Source organism: Myotis brandtii, unplaced genomic scaffold (genome assembly GCF_000412655.1).
Source record: "Myotis brandtii unplaced genomic scaffold, ASM41265v1 scaffold1635, whole genome shotgun sequence".
Lineage (NCBI taxonomy): Eukaryota > Metazoa > Chordata > Mammalia > Chiroptera > Vespertilionidae > Myotis > Myotis brandtii.
In genome coordinates this window covers 243,814-264,090 of record NW_005355981.1, presented here as the reverse complement: position 1 = coordinate 264,090, position 20,277 = coordinate 243,814, and the positions used below count along the sequence as shown (strand labels likewise).

Here is a 20,277-nt window from a genome sequence, read left to right as displayed (position 1 = left end):
AACCACTGAGTCATGCCGGCAGAGCAAACCTCAGAGTTTTAGAAGGTAACTTAGTTATCACTTAATTCCCTCCCACAGCTTTTTTTCACAGATGAGAAAACTAAAGTCCTAAGAGGGAAAGTTCTTGACTCAAGGTGAATCCGTCAAGATTCTGAGTTCAAGCGATAGAAATAGATCTTGGCTGAGTGAAACAGAAAAGGAATGTGTTGGTGAAGACACCGCCTCACTGAGAATGCTGGACTTAGAATTGAGGCCAAGCAGGCAGAAATGATACCCAAAACTATGCCCTGAACTAGTTCTGCTGCAGAAACTACTGCTGCTGTAGCCATGGCCTGGGAAGAGACTTCCCTGCCTCTTTATCTGGTGTCACTAATTTCTGAGACAGGCTGATGTAGCTGTACTCTAGCTGCAAGGAAATCCTGGAAAATTAATAACTGTTTTTTCTGTATCTTTTAAATTAAGAGGTGATCTTTGCCAGTCCTGCTTTCCCACATTCCTCAGCAAGACACAAAATGTTGGAAATTCCTCAACACAAAAATTCCAGTCACAGAAAGGGGCTCAGCCACTGGCAGCCAAAATAAATAACAAATGTCACCTATATGAGACTTCTTGGTGGGCTAGTGACAAAACTAGCCATAAAGTAAACAAAATGATATGGTTGTTAACCTCTTGGGCCTTATTACCAGTGGTAAAACCAGACATTGAGCAAATAATCACAAAAATAAATATGTAATTGTAAATTAATTATATATTGTGATATGTTCTAAGAAGAAAATATAAAGGCAGCATGAAAATCTATATAATAAAGACCAGGGTTGTTACCACTGAAGGCTGGACCAGACCAAAAGTCAGTGCTGGGTTGCCCTGGTGACCCAACACTGACTGGGCCACTCTAGGCCCCTGACCCAGCACTGACTGCCTAGCGGGCTGCAGGTCAGGCCTGGAGAGGCCTGCAGAGAGAGAGGCAGGGTCTAACCATAGCCTTTGTGGCAGCTGTTGATCAGAACTTGCCTCTCTTTCTCTCCCAGCCTGGCCAACAGCCCCACCTCCATTTCTCTCCGGGCCTCCATCAGGGCTGCTGATCAGCCCCACCTTTCTGATCAGGCACCATTGATAGGCCCAGAGACGCTGACTGACATAGAAACCGACCAATCAGAACCAAATCTGGGTGAATGTAAGGAGCCAATGGCTGCCTAGGAGGCGGAGCTTTAGATGCTGACTGGGATAGAAACTGACCAATCAGAACCAAATCTGGGTCAACTGTGAGGAGCCAATGGCTGCCTAGGAGGCAGAGCTTTTGACGCTGACTGGCATAGAAACTGACCAATCAGAATAAAATTGGCCAGCACAGGAGGGCAGTTAGGGGCGATCAGACAGGCAGAGGCAGTTAGGGGCAATCAGGCCAGCAGGGGAGAACAGTTAGGGGTGAGATCAGGCCGGCAGGAGAGGGAAGTTGGGGGCGAGATCAGTGGCGCTGCAACCTCCCCATCGACCCTGCCTTGAGTGTGACAGGGGGCGGTGCCCCAACCCCCCAATCGGCCCTACCCTGAGCGTGACTGAGGGTGGCATCGCAACCTCCCGATCCGCCCTGCTCTGTGCATGACAGGGGGCGGCGCCCCAACTCCCCAATCGGCCCTGCTCTGAGCCTGACCAGGGGCTGCACCTAGGGATTTGGCGTGCCCTCTGCCACCCGGGAGCAGGCCTAAGCCAGCAGGTCGTTATCTCCCGAGGGGTTCCAGACTGCGAGAGGGCACAGGCCAGGCTGGGGGACCCCCCTCCCGCCCGAGTGCACAAATTTTTGTGCACTGGGCCTCTAGTATTATAATAAGAAGACTAATTCAGTCAAGGAATGTTTCTCTGGGAAGTGATATTTAAGCTAAGAAGAAACAGAGAAAATAAGTCAATTCATTAAGTGAAAAAAGAAAACAATGCAGTCAGCCTTATTACAGACTACCCTTAGAATTCACATGGGGTTCCCTGAATGCAAATCATCAATGATAAATGACACTTGATGAGCAACAAAGGAGAGGAATCCTTTGAGGGAAGCAGACATTTATGTTCATGAATTTTAAAAAGAATTCACAATCATGGTGAAAGGACAAAGCAAAACAAAACACCTCCTCAGGAATAAAAGGGAAAGAGGGGCTGAAGCCAGGGGTCAAGGAACCACTTAACACTCATCAAACGGAATTAGGCTAACTTCATTTATTCAATTATGTATTCATTACAGCAATCTTGATTAAGCATCTAGCAGGCACCAGGCGATGGGGGGCAGCAGCAAACAGTGCTTGCCCTCACCTACCTACTGTCTTTCAAAAAAGAGCAACAAACATGAGATTCGGTAAAGTAAACGTGCCAAGTGCTCTGATGGCCTACAGAGGGTCTTAAACTAGGCAGAGACTTTAGAGGAAATAGGAAAATGAAGAGAAAGCTGGGTACCCACAGGATCTAGATACTAACTAAAGATCTGGGGCATTATAGCTGATCTACATCTGTTAAATGAATAAATATGAAGTACTAATAGAATTTGCCTAATAATACCTGGAAAAATTAATCTATGCTTCTGGTATTTCCTTCCTGTGACTCCACCACCTCCCTCTATAAAGTAGCAGCAACGGCCTTCATTGCCTTGTGTGAAGGTTTTTAGAAGCCAACATACCCAAAGAAGTAAAACATTCATTTCTCAGCGTCTGAGTTTCATAAAAGAAACTGGAAATTTACGAGAGAGAACATACATTAGAGAAGAGGGTTTTGAGTGGGATTAAAATGACTTTGAGTATCCGCAGCCAGAGACTTGAAGGACTCAGGGCATTAGGCTTATTATGTGAACAATTTAAGGGATGCCTGTGCTGTCGGAGCCAGTGTTCCCACTGCAGCATGGGTGAAGAGCTTACAGCCAAAAGGCAAGGGAGGGCAGCAGAGGAGCTGGTAGCTGACCTAGAGAAACTGTTCTGAAGCTACTCCACTGAGCTAGCATGGGGTGGGGAGCGGGAGAGCAAAGGGGCAGGGATGGGGTTCTGGAAGCAATATAGCCTCAATGCTTTGGGGATAGAAGAGCAGAAAATGTATGCCTCACTTTTCAGGGTTTTAACCAAGCTCCCAACATTTGCAGTCAAAAGATGGGGAAGTAGCTGGAATTGTTAATGAATCTAAAGAGGCTTTATAGTTTGGACAAGAAAGATGCAAAGTGACCCATGACAAGTGATGACTGAGACCAGAGGGAGCATTAAATATCTCAGTAATACCAGGATCAATAAACAACCAGCAGACCAGGAGCCCTGCCCATTGGCACTGTGGAATTATAAAGATGTGAGAAGAGGACAAAAACTCTTGATTCAACTGAATTTATCCTGATTGTTTAACATTGTTTTACAAGGTCAAATGAAGACCTAAAAATGAGGTTAGGCTGAGTCATAGACATCGATATAAAGAGAATATTTTTTTTTCCTTTTGGTTTCTTTAGGATTATCATTATTTTATTTTACTTTGCACACCTCTGCAATTTCTGTAGTCTGTGAAATTTCAGCCTACTACAAAAGCCTAGCAAAACCACCTTTTAAAATAAATTAGAGGGAAGCTACAATGTGGAGAAAGGGTTATAAATAAAACATCAATTTTTTAAGTTGACAAAGCCAGACTGGCAAAACGCAGGCCCAGGCAATAACCCATCTAGAAATAATTAGAGTACACAAAAAAGTAAATGATTTTGATCCCAGAATCCTTGGAGGTGGCCTTTAAGTAATAAGCTTTTAGACCAGGCTGTTCTGAAGATCAGAAGCTCTAAGCAAACAGGCAAATTGCCAGTCCTGAGAGGTAGCTAAATGAAGGAAAAAGACCCAGCAGGAGGCTTTTTTTTCCTATTTATTTTCACTCAGTATAGAAAATCAAGGTCAAAATTAAATAGTTATTTAAAATAGTTTTAACTTAGTACAGAATATGCCACAATAGAAAGTTGTGTTTATTTTTCACCGTGGGTTCAAGTTTGACTTAAGGTTTTTGCTCAAATATGAATAATTAGAAACATTATATATTTGGTTATTTAAATATAGATTTTATATATGTAAATGAAATATAGAAATCCTATCTAATAAAAAGGGAATATGCAATTTGACCATCACTCCATCACAAAGATGGCGGCGCCCATAGCCACAAGATGGTGGCGCCCAGTCCCTTCAGCCCCGCAGGGGGAGCGGCAGGCAGTCAGCACAGCTGGACCCACCCTAGGAGTCCTCCAGTCCTTTTAGTCCCTCCGGCGGTGAGCCAGCAAGCGGGCCCCGCAGACAGCAGACAGCAGGGCCTGCTTGCAGGTCACTGTGGCAACTGGGCGAGCCAGCAAGTGGGCCCCGCAGACAGCAGACAGCAGGGCCTGCTTGAGGGTCACTGTGGCAACTGGGCGAGCCAGCAAGCAGGTCCCGCAGACAGCAGACAGCAGGGCCTGCTTGCATGTCACCGTGGCGTTGAGCAGGCAGGCCCTGCAGAAAGCAGAGAATCATGGGGAGAGGGCCTAATCCATCAGCAGGACATCATCTGAAGACTCCCGGATTGGAGAGGGCGCAGGTTGTGAGGGAACCACCCCCTGCACGAATTTCATGCACCAGGCCTCTAGTAATATATAATACAATATCATTCAGTATATATTTTAGAAAATATACATAAAATAAAATCATGCACATATATACCTACACTTTTCATTTAACATCTGTTTGGTTAATCTGGTCTGGGTGAGCCTGTTTAATCTATACAGTCCAGGACAAGGAGAATGATCATAAATCAAATTAAATGGTGTGTGCTGAGCTTCGCTTCATATGGATAATGAGCTTCAGAAGTTACCAACCCTCTAAGAATACACAAGAAAACAACAAGATTCCGGCATATGCATAGTTGTGAGTGGGTCAAGTCAAGCAATTAAACAAACAGGAGAGAGAATGATGAGGAACAGACTTGAAGAAACTAGAGAAGGGCCTCGTGCATATGAGGACCCAGATTCACTAGGCAAGACTATCAAAATGTCTCAAAGCCAATGACACTGGGGGATGGAAGAGAGAAAGTCATATGACATCTCAGCACCCTCATGGTATGTCAAATTAACTGAAATCCACAGCAGTGTGATAGACATTGTGTTGTTTCCCTGGGCCAACTTCCATCAGTGACCAGAAAGGAACACTATCACTGTTGCATTCACCCAGTTCCTAGAACAGTGCTTGTTATAGAATAGAATTTGGATTAAATGTAACCCATATGTAACTTGGAGTTATTTATTTTTTAAAAGATAGGAGCTCAAGAAAGAGCTGAACATGAATAAATTAATTCATGATCCAACATTTTATGAAAAAATTTTTCCTACTTTTAGCCAGCTATAAGATAGAAGGAGATCATGATTCCCAATTCTGCATTTTTGTCTATGAAGAGCTGCTCTATATTTAGGTTATTGGTATAGACTTCGAATGATGAAAAGTTCTGTCAAACTTCCTCCTGCCTAGCAAGTGGAGTTTAGGGAGCAAAAGTCAACTGGAACAAACTGATGGTAGCCAGAGGGGAGTAAAGTGGGAATGGGTAAAAAAGGGAAAGGAGAAGAAAAGGTACAAACCTCCAGTTATAAAAAACATAATAATAATGAGTAATGGGAATGTAATATACTAGTATAGTATAGGAGAAACAGTCAATATTATTATAGTAACTTTGTATGGTGACAGTTACAAGACTATTTTGGTGATCTCATAAGGAATATATTAGTAAATGTTGAATCACTAGGTTATACATCTAATATTGGATGTCAACTATATTTTAATTTAAAAAAAAAGAATCTTTAGCTCAACTGTGCAAACAAGAGATCCTAGAACAACTGAAAGTCAGCAATTTGGAGAGAAGAATGACTAAGATGAAGGCCCTGACTTATTAGGAAGCCATCTCCAGTCAAGAAGGAACTAGTAAGGGAACTAGTAAGGTCCCTGAGACCTTGGTCCTTAAAGTAGGCGGTGATGACACCTGCAGGTGAGCTATCCAACAACATGGTTGATTGGGATACCAGAAGGAAGTACTAGAATTTCCATCTACATTTACTTTTATCTTTAAAATATAAGATGGAAATTCCAGTGTACAAATATTAATTACACAGTTTGATATTATCTGTATGTCATTTATTGTGATAGTATAAGCTGAAAAGTATTTTCCACATGAGGATGAGACGTGATGAAAGTGTAAAGAGAAAGAAGAAGTTATGGTTTATTTAACATCTTCTATGCACCAGATGACAGGATAACATGTTTTACCTCATTACGTCTCCACCATAACCCAATGTGATAGATTATACTCGTGAAGAAATAGAGATTTAAAGGTGTCTAGCTTTGGGTCACAAACCTGGCAAGTGTTGGTGATAAAATTAAAACCCTAGTTTGTTTGCAAATTATCTGCCCTTTTCCTTATGTCACAATATTTAATTTGCTGCCAACTCTGAAAACTAGCATTTACCAGGGGACTCAAACCTGCAGAAATTGCTCCTGTGTTAACTTTCCATAGGAAAGCAGATGTATTAAGTTCTTACTCTATAAATAAAGTGTGAGGGTAGAATGTCTCTAATCATGTCGCCAATCAAAGTCCATACAAAACAGTAAATTCTGTGAGGCATTTTATAATTCATAAAAGTTATGATTCTTATGCTAAAATAATGTATAAGAACCATTAATATTCTATACAACAGAGAGAATAAGTCTCCATAGATCAACTGTATAATTTTGGTAAATATTAGAATTATTGTGTATATGTGTGCATGTATGTGTATGTATAAATGAGAGAGAGACAGAGACAGAGAAAAGATATACCACAAGGTTTAGATAAATAATAACAAAGTTCAGAAGGACATAAACAGTAGAGATTCTAAGATCTCCCAGTCTCCAACATTCCCTATCCTCTTTGCCCTTTGAAGTTTTAAGTGATTAGAAAACACCTCTGTAAAGGATTACCACAGTTACCTTGGTCAGTTTCATTTCCAGCATGTGGCTGCCATGGATCCGACTGTCAAAATGAGCTACTTTTTTGGAGGAGGACTTAACCTTGGCAATGATCTTCACGTAGGAGAACACAATCACAGCCGTTGGGAGTAAGAGGCAGAAGAAGAGGATGTTCAGGATGAAAATCTGACCCCCTACTGTGGCCTGGGCCAGCCACCAGTCCAGGGTGCAGGAGGTTCCGAAGGGCTCTGGTACGTAGTCCCCCAGACCTACCAAGGGCATGGTGGTCCAGAAGGAAGCATAGGCCCAGATGAATGCCAGGCAGATGTAGGTGTGCTTCCTTTTCAGCCAAACCCCTGGAGGTGGAAGAAAACCATTACCAAGATATAATCTGCCCTCCACCCAAATACCTCCCCTCGATATGTCAAATTCCACATCCAAAGAGTTATTCCATTAGCTTCTGGGAGAAGTGGTCAGATAACTGAAGCCTGAGGGAGAGCGGAGGGAAGGTAGGAAAGTTCCAGAGCTGGACCTTTTTCTAAGAGAACAAAATTGGAAGTGATTTCACAGGGATAGTTTGCTCTAGACATCTGGGAGCCTTTGGAGAGGGACATGACAAAAGCTGGGGAAAGAGGACAGAAACAAAGATGAGAGGATGCTGAAGACAGTGGAGGATCTTGGGGAAGCATCCAGAATGAACTTTGAGATCCTATTCAATGCAAGAGGCCAACTGGTGAACTAAAAAAGGCATGTATTAGTGGGTCATCCAAGGTAGAATCAAATGACAAGACATTGCTTATATTTTCTACATGTGTACCCTTCTCCCTAAAAGCTTTTGTGTCTCTCATTTCACTTGTCTTCCTAAACACTTGTCGAGTGGGGATTGGTGGGCCATTTATCATGGCTGTTTGAGGTGACATTGAAATGGTTGACTCTGCTTGGTGAGGGCAGATTTTGAATCTTTCAACCTTATGAACACAAGAGCCACACTCACACAGCCTTAGGGGAAGAGGGAGGGAATCTAGGTAGATGGTATCACATTCTACAAAATATTCTGTGAAAATATTTTCAGGAAAATGAAACAAAAGAAAAAAACATAATGAGCTCCATTTGTCAGCACTAGTGTCTATTAACTAAAAGAGAATTCCAGGAGGAAAAAAAAACAGTGCAATCATCTGGAATAGCTGTAAGGCACTGGTGAGCATTTCCCAAAGTTCAACACAACCACCACAGGCAGGTTGGCTGCAGCCCATGGGAAATTATTTCCACCCCCTGCCTATCACCTCAAACCACAGGGCCTGAGAAGTGACCCCTTCCTGCCTTGGTCTTACAGTAGCATAAAAGAAAAATCAAAATATATTAATAAAAAAAGAATGACTTCTTGGGCATAGACTCAAGGTCTACCCCCTACTTAGCGCCCTGTGAGGTGTGGGAAGGCAGCAGGGCCTACTTCTCAATTCTAGTATTTGACCTTCATGGGACCTGTCAATGTTAGTGTTCTTATGAGTTAAACGGAAGAAGTAAGACTATATTGCTTATAGGTTTTTATAAGATTAAGTGAAATAATGCAAAGCCTCTCTTGCAAGCTATAAAGAACTACAGTAACGTACATTTTTCACTCCTGGGATTTGTCTCATTTAGTGCTAACAAGAAATAGAACAGATTGTTTATATACTCTATTGTCTCTATTTTTTCAAGTACATGGCATTTAAAAAATTTTTGAGCACAAGCAGATAGGGATAACAACTATATATGTCAACTCTTGGTTATCCATTATAATGGATAAAACATGGGCATGGAAAATCCCATATATTTACGGAATGTGCATAGGCATACTTACAAGCATTTATGGTTAGGGTTACTTGGTGAGGTGTTTTATACTTACATTTGAGTATGGTGAAAGGCTGTCAAGTACAGGAGGGAGTAGATTAGTAGGTTGGTTCTGTGTTGCTCCAGAAGTCAGAACTAGGACCAATGGGTGGAGATTACTGGGAGGCAGTTTTGTCTTAATATAAGGAATAACATTGTAACAATGATAGCAGACCAATCAGAGAATGGGCTGCCTTGTGCAGTAGTAAGCTCCCCGTCACTGGTCACTGGAATTATTCAAGAAGAGGCCAAGTGGCTGTCTGTCAGGGATGTCTTAAAACAATTTATCACATTATATGGGAGAAAGGTCTACATATCCCCAAGCCATCTTCTAATTCCAACAGTCTAAGACATTGTGTGGAGGGTTCAATAGTGTGTCAAATCAAATGATGAGACCATCCTATGGCAGTTCCACCTTAGAAGAAGCTAGGAAATAAATATACACAGTTCCCATAGGAGTTATGCCCAGCAATCATTCTAGGGATGGAGAAATCACCTCTTTAATTGACACAAAGCCTATGTTTAAGAAAATATTTAAAAAGCAGAGACATTAAGGCTTCATATACCTCCAATATTCCCAGGAAGTTGAACGTTTTGCCTTCTTGTCTATAATATATATAAATATCATATTACACTATATATTATATCAGATATAATATACTAGTGCAGCGGTTCTCAACCTGTGGGTCGCAATCCCTTTGGCGGTCGAACGACCCTTTCACAGGGGTCGCCTAAGATCATCCTTCATATCAGATACTTACATTATGATTCATAACAGTAGCAACATTACAGTTACGAAGTAGCAACGAAAATAATTTTATGGTTGGGTCACAACATGAGGAACTGTATTTAAAGGGCCAGAAGGTTGAGAACCACTGTACTAGTGTATACATGTTCACATTTTTCTTTTTTATTGACTTGATTGGGGTGACATTGGTTACTAAAATCCTATAGGTTTCTGCTGTAGAATTCTATAATACATCATCTATATATTGCATTATGTGTTCACCACCCCAAATCAAGCCTTCTTCCATCACTGATATGACCAAATATAAGATTATAGAAAGAATTTGACTCTGAAGTCATTTAGAATATGTATAATTGTGTATTTTATCTTATTGGGAATTTTAATTTAATCTATTTCTGTTGGAAGTTTTAAACTGTTTACAAAAGGAGATGCAATGTTTAAAAAAAATAAAAGAATGAGTGCTGGATTGTGAAGATGGTGGATCATGACCCTCCCCTTTCCTGTGCATGATTTCCTGGATTTGGGGACTGTAAACTTTTAAAATATAAAGGAAAACCCCATTACATTGAGAGTGGCAAGTCGACTCAACCTTTCCCACCTCGGGCTCCAGACTGTACTCTGTCCCCATGGTCACAGTCACTCTGATTGGCAGATTGAGAGACAGAGCAGCTGAATCCAGAGGGAGCCAATATTATTCCCTGGCTGCCCTTGGTTCTCAATATTGAACTTACGAGCCCAAATGCATCTATTGTGGGTTCACTAAGTTCCCAGAACCCCAAGAAGTAAAGGTAATAAAAAGTTATTCTAACATGTGGAATATTCTAGTCACTAAAAAAACCAAAAAGAAATAAACAAAACAAAACAAAAACTCTAGCCCCTGGAAACTTGGTTATTCTTGGTGCGTCAACTCTTCTTTCTACCTATGTACCAATACCACAAAAGGGACATTGAGTAACGTTTCTTTGTGTGTCCTTCCCTGCAGACCCAGCTGCCCAGCTGTCTAACTTAGAGGCAGACCATTGAATTCCTCATCTCTGCCATCACAGGGAGCCTGGGTGCTTGAGGAGAATCACAAACAGCTCATACAATTACACTTACTGTGTGGGAACCAGCTAAGCATCATGGACCTAACATCCTTCCAAAGCATTTTGTGTCCTTTGTCTGCATGGCAAAACATGGGAGAAGCTTACACACTTTACACAAGGAAAGGATACTTTTAAAAGCAAACACCAGACATTCTTATACATGTAGTATTAAAAGAAAGCCACATTGACACCGGTTCAAACCTTTAAACATATGTTAGAATAAGATAGGTTATAAATACACATACGCTTGAGTATTATTGAGTTTATGAATTATCTTTGTTTATTGCCTATGGATGAAATACGGACAGTTCTGACAAGCCATCTAGCTTTGACTATCAGGGAGTTAGAAACCTTCCTACTTACCGTAAGATAAATAGCAGATTTTCAGGTATCGATCCAGGCTGACAGCAGTCATGGTGATCAGACTTCCACAGCCAAAGAAAAATCCAGCCCATCCGTACCAGCGGCAGCCAATCCAACCGAACACCCAGCGGTGACAGAAGCAAGAGATGATCGTGAACGGTTTGCCTACAACTAGAGCGCCAAGCAGTTTGTGAAGGGAAGTTCCCTCCAGTTAACACTTACCCACCTACCTCAACTCACTGTTGAGTTACATCTTAATCAAACAAGAGATAGCTGTTTTAGTAAATGTTAGGTTCAATTTCTTTCCAATCAGGCCCAGATTTCTGGGATTTAAAGTCTTTATTCCTTTTGCTGTCCATTAGTTACGTTGTTGTTGCTATTCATTTTCTAGAAAATATTCTTTTACAGGTGGTCCCCAACCAATGATGGTTCAATGTAATGATTTTTTGACTTTACGATGGTGTGAAAGTGATATGTGTAATAAATAAAGTACATGAGATATTTAACACTTTTATTGTAAAACTAGAGGCCCTGTGCACAAAATTCATGCAAGGGGCTCAGCCCAGAAGGTTATTCAGCCATCCAGTCTAATTAGCATATTATGCTTTTATTATTATAGATTGGCTTTGTTAGATAATTTTGCCAGCCTGTAGGCTAATGTGAGTGTTCTGAGCATGTTTAAGGTAGGCTGGATGGACTAGGTTAGTGTATTAAATGCATTTTTGACTTACAATATTTTCAATGTGGGATGGGTTTATAGGGATGTAATCCTGTTGCATGTGGAGGAGCATCTGTACTTTCATTCCCATTTTGTTCAGTCCTTATACTCAATCTCCACCTCCCTGAAGGGAATGTGATCACAAAGCTCTTCAAACTCTTTACCTGACATATCTATCAAGAGGGTTCTGGAACCTTACTGCATGAGGAGAACCCAGTAACCAATATTCAACCAATATTCACTGCCTGCAGGTGCTGGTCTGCCCCACCCCTCCCTGGAGTGCCCCTTCCTTGGTATACAAAGGTATGTAGAAGTTCCTGTTAGTTCCGTCAGTTAACACATAGTTTTGAGTGCATTCTGTAAGCTGGACACACATCTCCTCCAGTTGTCTAGACAGCTAGACACACTCATCTTGCTAGACTGTGCACCCTCAGATTCTGAGAGCTTCCTAACCCTTGTCAGTATGGAAACCAAGTGTAAAAATTGCTTGTATCCAACAAGTAATTATTCAGTGCCTCTTCTATCACAAACAGAGCAAGGTGCTAGAGAACAAGATTCGCCAATTCATGTTTTAACAGAGAGAGGAGACAAAAGAAACAAATCATTTGTAGTGAAAGATATGGTAGTGATTTGTGCTGTGAAGAAAAAGAAAGCAGAGGAAGGGGATAGATAGAAATTGTTGTTTACATAATGAGACCAGGGAAGACCTCTCTGAGGATATGACATTGAGGCAGATGCCTAAATCAGTGGAAATATCTTGAGGGAAAATGTCCTAGGCAGAAGAAATAGCCAATTCAAAGCTTGAGCTAAGTGTCTGTCGTGGATGCTGAAGGCAACAAAAGACAAGTGAAAGTGACTCGCATGGGGTAATTGGTGTCAGTTGTGCCTTCCACCCATTAACAAAAGCTATTTTAAGATTCCTTCTGGAGCGAGCATTTGATGAACCTTTGCAATGTCACGTAGAATGTCTCTCCCTTCTTTGCTTAGCGGAATAGTAATGAACCTATCTGGTTCTGAATAGCTGAAGGAATTGTTTTGTTATGTTTTGGTTGCATTGTTTTGATTTATTTGAATATTAATGTCCAGGACTCCAATCCCTAGATAGTCTGATTTAATTGATCTGCAGTGAGTTCAGGCTTCAATATACTTTTTTTTTTAACTCCCCCAGGGGATTCTAATACATATACATGATTGCAAGCCATTGGTACTTAAACAACAAATGCTAGTTGTACAGATGTATAGACACCTGGTCTCTAGGATGTGCTTGCTTAAGGTGCTTATAATGGAATATCGTTGACTAGTACAAAAATAATACAGACATAAACATATTTTAAGGTTTATTGGAAAGGGAAAGTGTATTAGAGATATCCCTCAGAAGTTGAAAAAATGATCTCAGAACCAGAGAAAGCTATCACATGGAAGAAAATATTTCCCAGGGAATTACTCTAAAAACATATGCAGACTGATGAGGTGGTTTGTGCAATTCTAGAGCAGAATTGCTTAGTTGAGTGCATTTTCAATGTAAACAACCGTTTAAGGACATTTTACTCAAGCCTAGTCTAATTCAGCCATAAGCATCAGTGGGGTATGATTTAATGATGAAATAGGTGGCTGAAATAGCAGGTTTCATTCTGGAGGAGATGTGTGCCCAGTTTACAGAATGCACTCTTCAAGTTCTTTATCTTCAGTACCAGGAAGAGAACCATCATGGGTCAGCAGGGCTAGCTGACCAGGAGAGCTGTCATGTATGTTGTGACAGTGCCATCGTGTGGCAATAGCAAAAATGGCAGTCATCTTGCAGCCTCGAAAATTCCCTGGGGTTCATCTTGGCTATTTTCACAGAGAGGGGCCTGACATGTCATGCTCCTCTTAATGTGCCTGTGTATTTCCTGTAAGAGTTCATGCTATTTAAGTCTGTCCATGCTGAGTAAAACCTTTCCAAATAACCTACACCATCCAACTCTCAGTAAGAGGGCAGCACCTCACCGCCGTGTGATAAGTACTCAGTAGGGGAGGCTTATTATTGGGCCTTGTTTCAGAGATTGGCAGTGGCAGGAAGATCCCCATGTGAAGAGAGAAACAAATATCAGGAAATATTTGTCAAGGGGATGCTTTAGATGGGAAACTTTTAAAAGGATTTCAGCAGAAAGAGGAGTAGATGTGTGCTGTTCTAACTCCATACTCCCAACTCTAGTGATTGAAGACCCTATGTGCTAAATAGCAGCAGGCTGTGGGTTCCAGAGGCACATTTGAATGGGAAACTTTTAAAAGGATTTCAGCAGAAAGAGGAGTGGATTTGTGCTGTTCCATACCCCCAACTCTAGTGATTGAAGACCCTATGTGCTAAACAGCAGCAGGCTGTGGACTCCAGAGGCACATTTGAGTGTATCTAGGCAACTCGGGAATTTTACAGATGCAAGCAAAGGGAGGTTATTTTTCCCAAAGTCATTCATATTTGTAAAAATGAATTACAGCTAAAGAGAAACTCTATTCCAAATTCTTGATGGGTTACCAGCAGCCCTTCAGTTTTCTATTTTGGACTCACAGTAAACGCATCTGAAAACCCTAGTTTTAAATATCCTGATATCCAGGTGACAGTCTCAACCAATTAAATGAAAGTTGCTGGATATAAAAGGTGCTTATTTTAACAGATTTCCATATGGGAATAAAAGGGTGTAATGGAGCTCAAAACGGTGATCTACAGCCTGCTGGTAAGTTTCTGTTTCCTCAATCAGTAAGCCCTACTACATATGGGGGTGTCTGAGGTATCCTGTATAATTCCAGATAGTCTCCTCAACATCTAACATGCCTGGCACATGGAAAGGGTTCAATAAAGGCTGAAGGAATGATTGTTTTAGCCAGACAACACTTTGTTGACTTACCACAAAATGTAAACATGACTTGTGAAGGGAGGAGCAAAGGAGATGGGATGGGGGTGACCTTGGAGTCAGGGAGGACTTTAGAATGGGACACAATTCCACCCTCCAAAGAAGAAACAGCGTCATTGTGTTACCTGAGATCCCCAGGTCACAGACTGCCAAATTGACAGTCATTATTTCCGCCGGCCTCAGCTTCTTCTTTCGTCTAGAGGACATATAAAGGACATACCCATTTCCAACTGTGGACAGAATCCCTACAAGGAAAAATATAAATCCCCATTGTTAAAACTGGGATTTAGAGTTCATTCAAACACGAAACACTTCTCAGTTTCAAAAACGGACACCATAGGGTTAGAGGGTGGTGAGAGGACTCTACATAAAAATCTTGATTAAGAAGATGAAACAAAAAGCATGAGTGACAGGTGAGGGATGGTTGCCTCCAAAAGGATAGGAACCAGGGATTATAAAACTGAACTTACCCAGAAAAAGGAGCCATAACTTCCCAGTGAGCCTAGGAGGATGTGGGCATCCTAACAGTCAGTGCTTATACTGGTCCCCGGCAAAATATTTCCTCAGGCATTTGTATGGAGTATTAACTTTCTAGAACTCCCTCCCTCTGCTAAGATGGGTTAACCCCTTGGCTCTTGGTAAGTCCTGAAGATAAAGTGACCCAAACTGAACTCGCTCCTTTCACTATCTCTGCGGACTCTGAGGGATTCAGGAGAGGCCGAGGCCAGATGAAGCTGGCATGGTCCCCGGGCAGGAAAGGTCATCTCCTAGGGACACACCCCAGGACCACAGCCTCCTGAGGACACGTGGACGTTGGTGTCTGCAGCTGCTACTGGAATAGGTATAGAGGGGAAGTGGGTGACAATTGATAATATGGGCTCTCCCCTCCCACCAAAGGGAGAGAAAGTGACCCTCAACCACCAACCTACCAACAATGGTATCAACGTGTTCCCACTTGTTTTTTAATATCCTTTCATTAATGACTAATTGACTGTGGCATTACAATGAAACTGTTCCAAAGTTCTTACAAACCCAGTTTAAATCCAAAATGACCCAATCCCTACTGACTTTATTTAAGAAAAGAATACACCTACTTCCATAGCTTAACATGTAGAGTAGATTTCTTCAGGAATTCTTGCTTCATAGTGTAGCTGTGTATAAATGAGAATCTGGTACAGCTGCCTTTAGTAGTAAGGAATAAGGAGAGTATTAACAGGAGAAACCCAGAGTTTTCTATTTTAATTTCTACCTCTCCACTACAATTCATTTGGGAGGCAAGGAGAAAAGTGTACGTTTCAGCTGATGGTATGAAACCACCAGGAACTGGCTGCCCTGTGCTCTTAGGAAGTTCTGATCCCTGGAACAGGGCTGCTTAATGGGCCCTTAAACTCTCCTTAGCTTTCTTAGGGCAGAAGAGTTAAAAATAGAAAAGAGTATGGAATTCTAGAGCAAACCCACTACAGTGAAACCTACAGCTCATGAAAGGAAATCAGCTAGCAAGGCACACTGGGAAATTAAAATGTGGAAACATGACTCAAAAAATTGTAAACAGATGCCATCTACTTGGTATCCAAGGAGATTGAAATAAGTATGCATATGCATTTGAAACACAAAGCTCATTTAAATACCCTTTGTCTTTCTATATTTCTTTTGAGAATATTGATTTTCTTGCTTTTCCTTTCTTAACTAACTCTGATTCATAAGGTTTCACCCAGTGCCCAAAGCATTATCCATATATAGTCAACTCACTATGAGTTGCATTTAGATTATTCCACAGGCAATCTTAGCTGCATGGGGGTATCAAGAGAATGAAAACTGATTTTAAAGGATACTTAAAGGGAAATCAGGTTAAGAAAATAAAGGCTAAAGGGGTAACATTTTTATAAGATGAAAATCCTGACTTTTTCTATGAATATAAAAATATAAACTCTCATATATTAACAGATAATAAACTAAGTCATAGTAAAAAAAAAATAGAGGATGGGAATGGGTCTATAGTAGTTTATTTCTCCTCCATTCCAGTTTTATCTCTTCATCTCCCAGTTTTCCCTAAGACTTCCAGTACTTAACAAAGCCCACCAAGAATGTCATTCTACTCTGGTTCCATAAAAGGAATCTGGGCACATCCTGCAATCCTATGTTAGGAGGGTATGAAAACCAGGCACAGGACCAAGCCCAAGACCTGGGTCTAGGATGAATCCACCTCCCTCCAGGTGCCTCTGACTAAACTGAATGTTCTGGAACATGTCTTGGCTCCACCCCCAGCTCCCTAAGTCACTTAATGATCCCTTTGGGGACTCTTTTTGGACTTCTTTTTCCTAGCTCCAACCCCAGGTGCATCAAGTGAGAAATTCTCTGGATTCCTCCACCCACAGCCACCCTAGCTGCCTCTTCTCCCTGGATCCCTCCTGCCAGGGTGGGGAATGGACAGCTCTCCCTCCCTAAGTTTGTGTTCTCGGGGAAATTGGTCAGGTTAAAGATGCTACTTTTTAATTCATTCCTTGCAACTAATTGAGACAAATTCAAGTTATATGATGTCTATTTTTCTGTCTTTTCTGATCATTGAAAGTACTTATGCTTAATAAAAATGCCATGTGGATTTTATTTCCAGATAGATAGTCCTCATGTGGGCAGAGAGTTTGTCCACTTTGCGGAGAGTTTGTCCACTTCGTTCACTGCTGTTTTCCAAGTCACTTAAACTGTAGTGAAGAATGGGCATTCAGTATCTATTTGTGTGTGAAAGGATGTGGAGGCCCATTCATAAAATATAGAATTTAAATCAGTTTCATAGTTACTTCTAATAAAGCCAAGGACCCAGGGAATCCCTTTGCAGCAGAATTTCTTGATTTCTTTTGACTCAGGCAGTGACCATAGAGGGGTCTCCAGACTTTTCTAGTGAGTTTTGCTAATTTCAGGAGTTTAAATAAAATTCTTATCCAGTGATAAATAGACAAGAGAGAGGGAGAGAAAGAGAGAGAGAGACAGTGAGAGGGAGGGTGGGAGGGAGTGAAAGAGAGAAAGAGAAAGCTTGACCCAACATCTGAAAAGATGAAAGGCAGACACACCTAAAGACATAACCCACCTGTACACTGGTTGCTCAAATTTGAAACAATTTTAAATTTCAGAAAAGCATTATGGTTGAATTCTGAGTGCCTAGACTAGTGCTGCCCAATAGAAATATAATGTAAACCAGAAATGTGAGCCACACACACATGTAGTTAATATTTTTCTGGTAGCCACATTAAACAAAGTAAAAATAGTACTAAATTAATTTTAATATTTGCTTAACCTAATATATCCAAAATGTATGGGTAGGACATGTCATCATTTGTAAAAATGATGAATGAGCTATTTTACATGTTTTTTCTGGTACTAAGTCTTCAGTGTCTGGTGTGTATTTACACTATAGTGCATCTCAGTTTGGAAAAGTCACAGCTCAGGTGGGTGCTCAGGAGCCACGTGGCCACTGCATTGGATGGCACAGTCTGGAAGCCAATGTGATTATGCACAAAAGCCTTTGGCCCTGGACTGACTCCCATTTATTATCAATCCATCTTTTCAACTCTCACCCAAATTACTTTATCATGGTCCATTCTAAGCCTATAATATTTTTATTATATCAAAGCATTTTTTAGCAAGCAAAAGCACTGTATTTAAATAAGAGCTCATTATCATTACTTTTCTTATTCAGAAGACAATCTGTATACCAAAATAATGAAAATGAAGTGTAGTCTCAAGGTCAATTTTTTTTTTTTTGCTGTAAAATTCTTTGAATCATCAAGGGAATTTTTATCTCAAAGAATAAAGATAATAGAGAATCCATCCCATCTTCTGCCTTCCTCCCACTTTTCACCTCCATTCAAAATATCCACATGAGTGTTGGAATCGTTGTGCAAAATCAACATATCAGCCCAGGAATTTTCTAGATGCAGCTTTTGCACAGAAAAATTAAGGAAGCTTACCGATTATTGTTAAGTAAAATCCAGCCACTAAATCCGCTTCCCAGGAAAGTTTGGAAGCAAAGGGATCTCCATCTTGAAGGTAGTGTGGCAGGCCCTCGTCCTGGGGCAGGGCAGTGTGGTTTAGCGCCATGCTGTTCTCAGGCAACCAAGAGTCTGAAAAGCAAATTGGGAGTGATCTCAACAAACCTGAATAAGGCAACTTGAACCTTCTCATAACCATGTCATTTGTAAAATAAAAAACAAGTTCCCAAAGTCATGTTTGGTTGTCTAATTAATAACTGGAGAACATTTTAACATTCTTTTCAATGATCTAAATAAGTCAATATTTAATTATTCAGTGTGTGATTATCCATGCCTACATTATTTCATTTCTTCATCATGCTACCCTCTTTGGGCTACTTCTCTCCTCCCTTGGATGAAGTGACTATGAAGTTGAAGGCCAAATCCTATCCATTTTACTGCTTCTTAGCAATTTTTGTGAAGGTCTGAACTAAGAGAAGATATTGTATGAAGTTTACAATAGATAGGTAGATAATAGATAGATAGATAGATAGATAGATAGATAGATAGATAGATAGATAACTCCATCAATATTTTAAATATATAAAATATTTTACAAATTTCCAGATTATAGGTGCTTTTTAAAATTACACAAATTGTTCAAAAAATCTCTATAAGGTTTAGTGTATTTTAAGAGAATCAATAGTGTTGATATTAGGGTATTAAGTACAAAGGAACATAGAAACTTCACTAAATAATTTTAAGAGCTGGATTTTTGAGGAGCCATTTGGAAAAGAATTCAATTTTGGTTGTAACTCACAATTCATCCACAGGAAAATTTGGATTTCAAGTTTTCCAAAGCAGAAAGCAACTTCCTTATTTCCCACTGTAACCCCTTCTAATTCACTTTCTAAATTTGCTCATTCCTGGATGAAACTTTGAGCAACGAGGAACTCCCAAAAAAACACTAGCCTCTGTAATGTTTCTATTACATTTTGATTTTCAAAAGTTTACAAAAAGTCTTTGATTGGCCCTGTGCAAGCATATATCACACAATAACCCCAGTACTGAAAGTTGGAATGCTGTGTTATTCCTTAGATAAAACTTACTGCTGAGCAGGTCCTGAGGAGAAATACTAAGGTGGATGTTCCAACCTGTTTTGAACTTGCTTATTTCAAAACAAACCACTAGATGCCACTGTTCAGCCCTGTAGAAAGAGATGTAGGGTAGAACCTCTCACTCCACAAGTGTAACTTGGAGATAGATGTATACTTCATAATTAGTGGCAGGCTGATTAGCAGATGCCAATCACTTTCTACAAAAGGCACAGCTTAACCACTTGCTAATGGCCAATTTACAGCTGAAATACGACTTCTTAACCCACTCTTAACCCTCTTGGTGCCAAGTTAGCTGAAACTCCCGTCTACTTCCACGCACACAGCTGGAGGACAGTCACGTGATTAATGGCCATTCAAAATTCTTATTCCCAGGAGCTGTAGGAAGTGAAGCTTCCAGGAGAAACATCTGGTTACCAATCCCACCCCATTGTAAGACCTGCCCCAAGTCCAAGTTTATCTTCAGAACTCATTCCCCATGGATTGACCCTCCTTCTGATAAATTCTCTCCTCACCACAGATTCCCCCTGCCCACTGGCTGTCCAGCCCTGTCCTCTACTTTAGATTCACAATCATAAAATG

At 40.8% G+C, this 20,277-nt stretch overlaps 1 protein-coding gene across 1 annotated transcript; it reads right to left on the bottom strand.

Moving 5' to 3' along the window:
* Positions 1 to 4,240: 4,240 nt before the first annotated feature.
* OPN5 (opsin 5) lies at positions 4,241 to 18,727 on the bottom strand. Its single transcript, XM_014536499.1, has 6 exons — positions 18,581 to 18,727; positions 14,744 to 14,863; positions 11,013 to 11,183; positions 6,969 to 7,303; positions 6,026 to 6,066; positions 4,241 to 4,472 (listed from the first exon to the last, which is right to left on the bottom strand). The coding sequence occupies exons 1-6, from the start codon at positions 18,708 to 18,710 to the stop codon at positions 4,241 to 4,243; spliced, it is 1,029 nt and encodes a 342-aa protein (XP_014391985.1). The 5' UTR covers positions 18,711 to 18,727.
* Positions 18,728 to 20,277: the final 1,550 nt, after the last annotated feature.

Bases quoted from the DNA above. Each gene is read 5' to 3' on its own strand.
- OPN5 (XM_014536499.1), bottom strand. From the start codon at position 18,710: ATGGCGCTAAACCACACTGCCCTGCCCCAGGACGAGGGCCTGCCACAC. The intron at 14,864-18,580 runs GTAAGCTTCCTT...TTTTCCTTGTAG, and splicing joins ATTTTACTTAACAATAATCG to GGATTCTGTCCACAGTTGGA. The intron at 7,304-11,012 runs GTAAGTAGGAAG...TTCCACCTCCAG, and splicing joins AATCTGCTATTTATCTTACG to GGGTTTGGCTGAAAAGGAAG.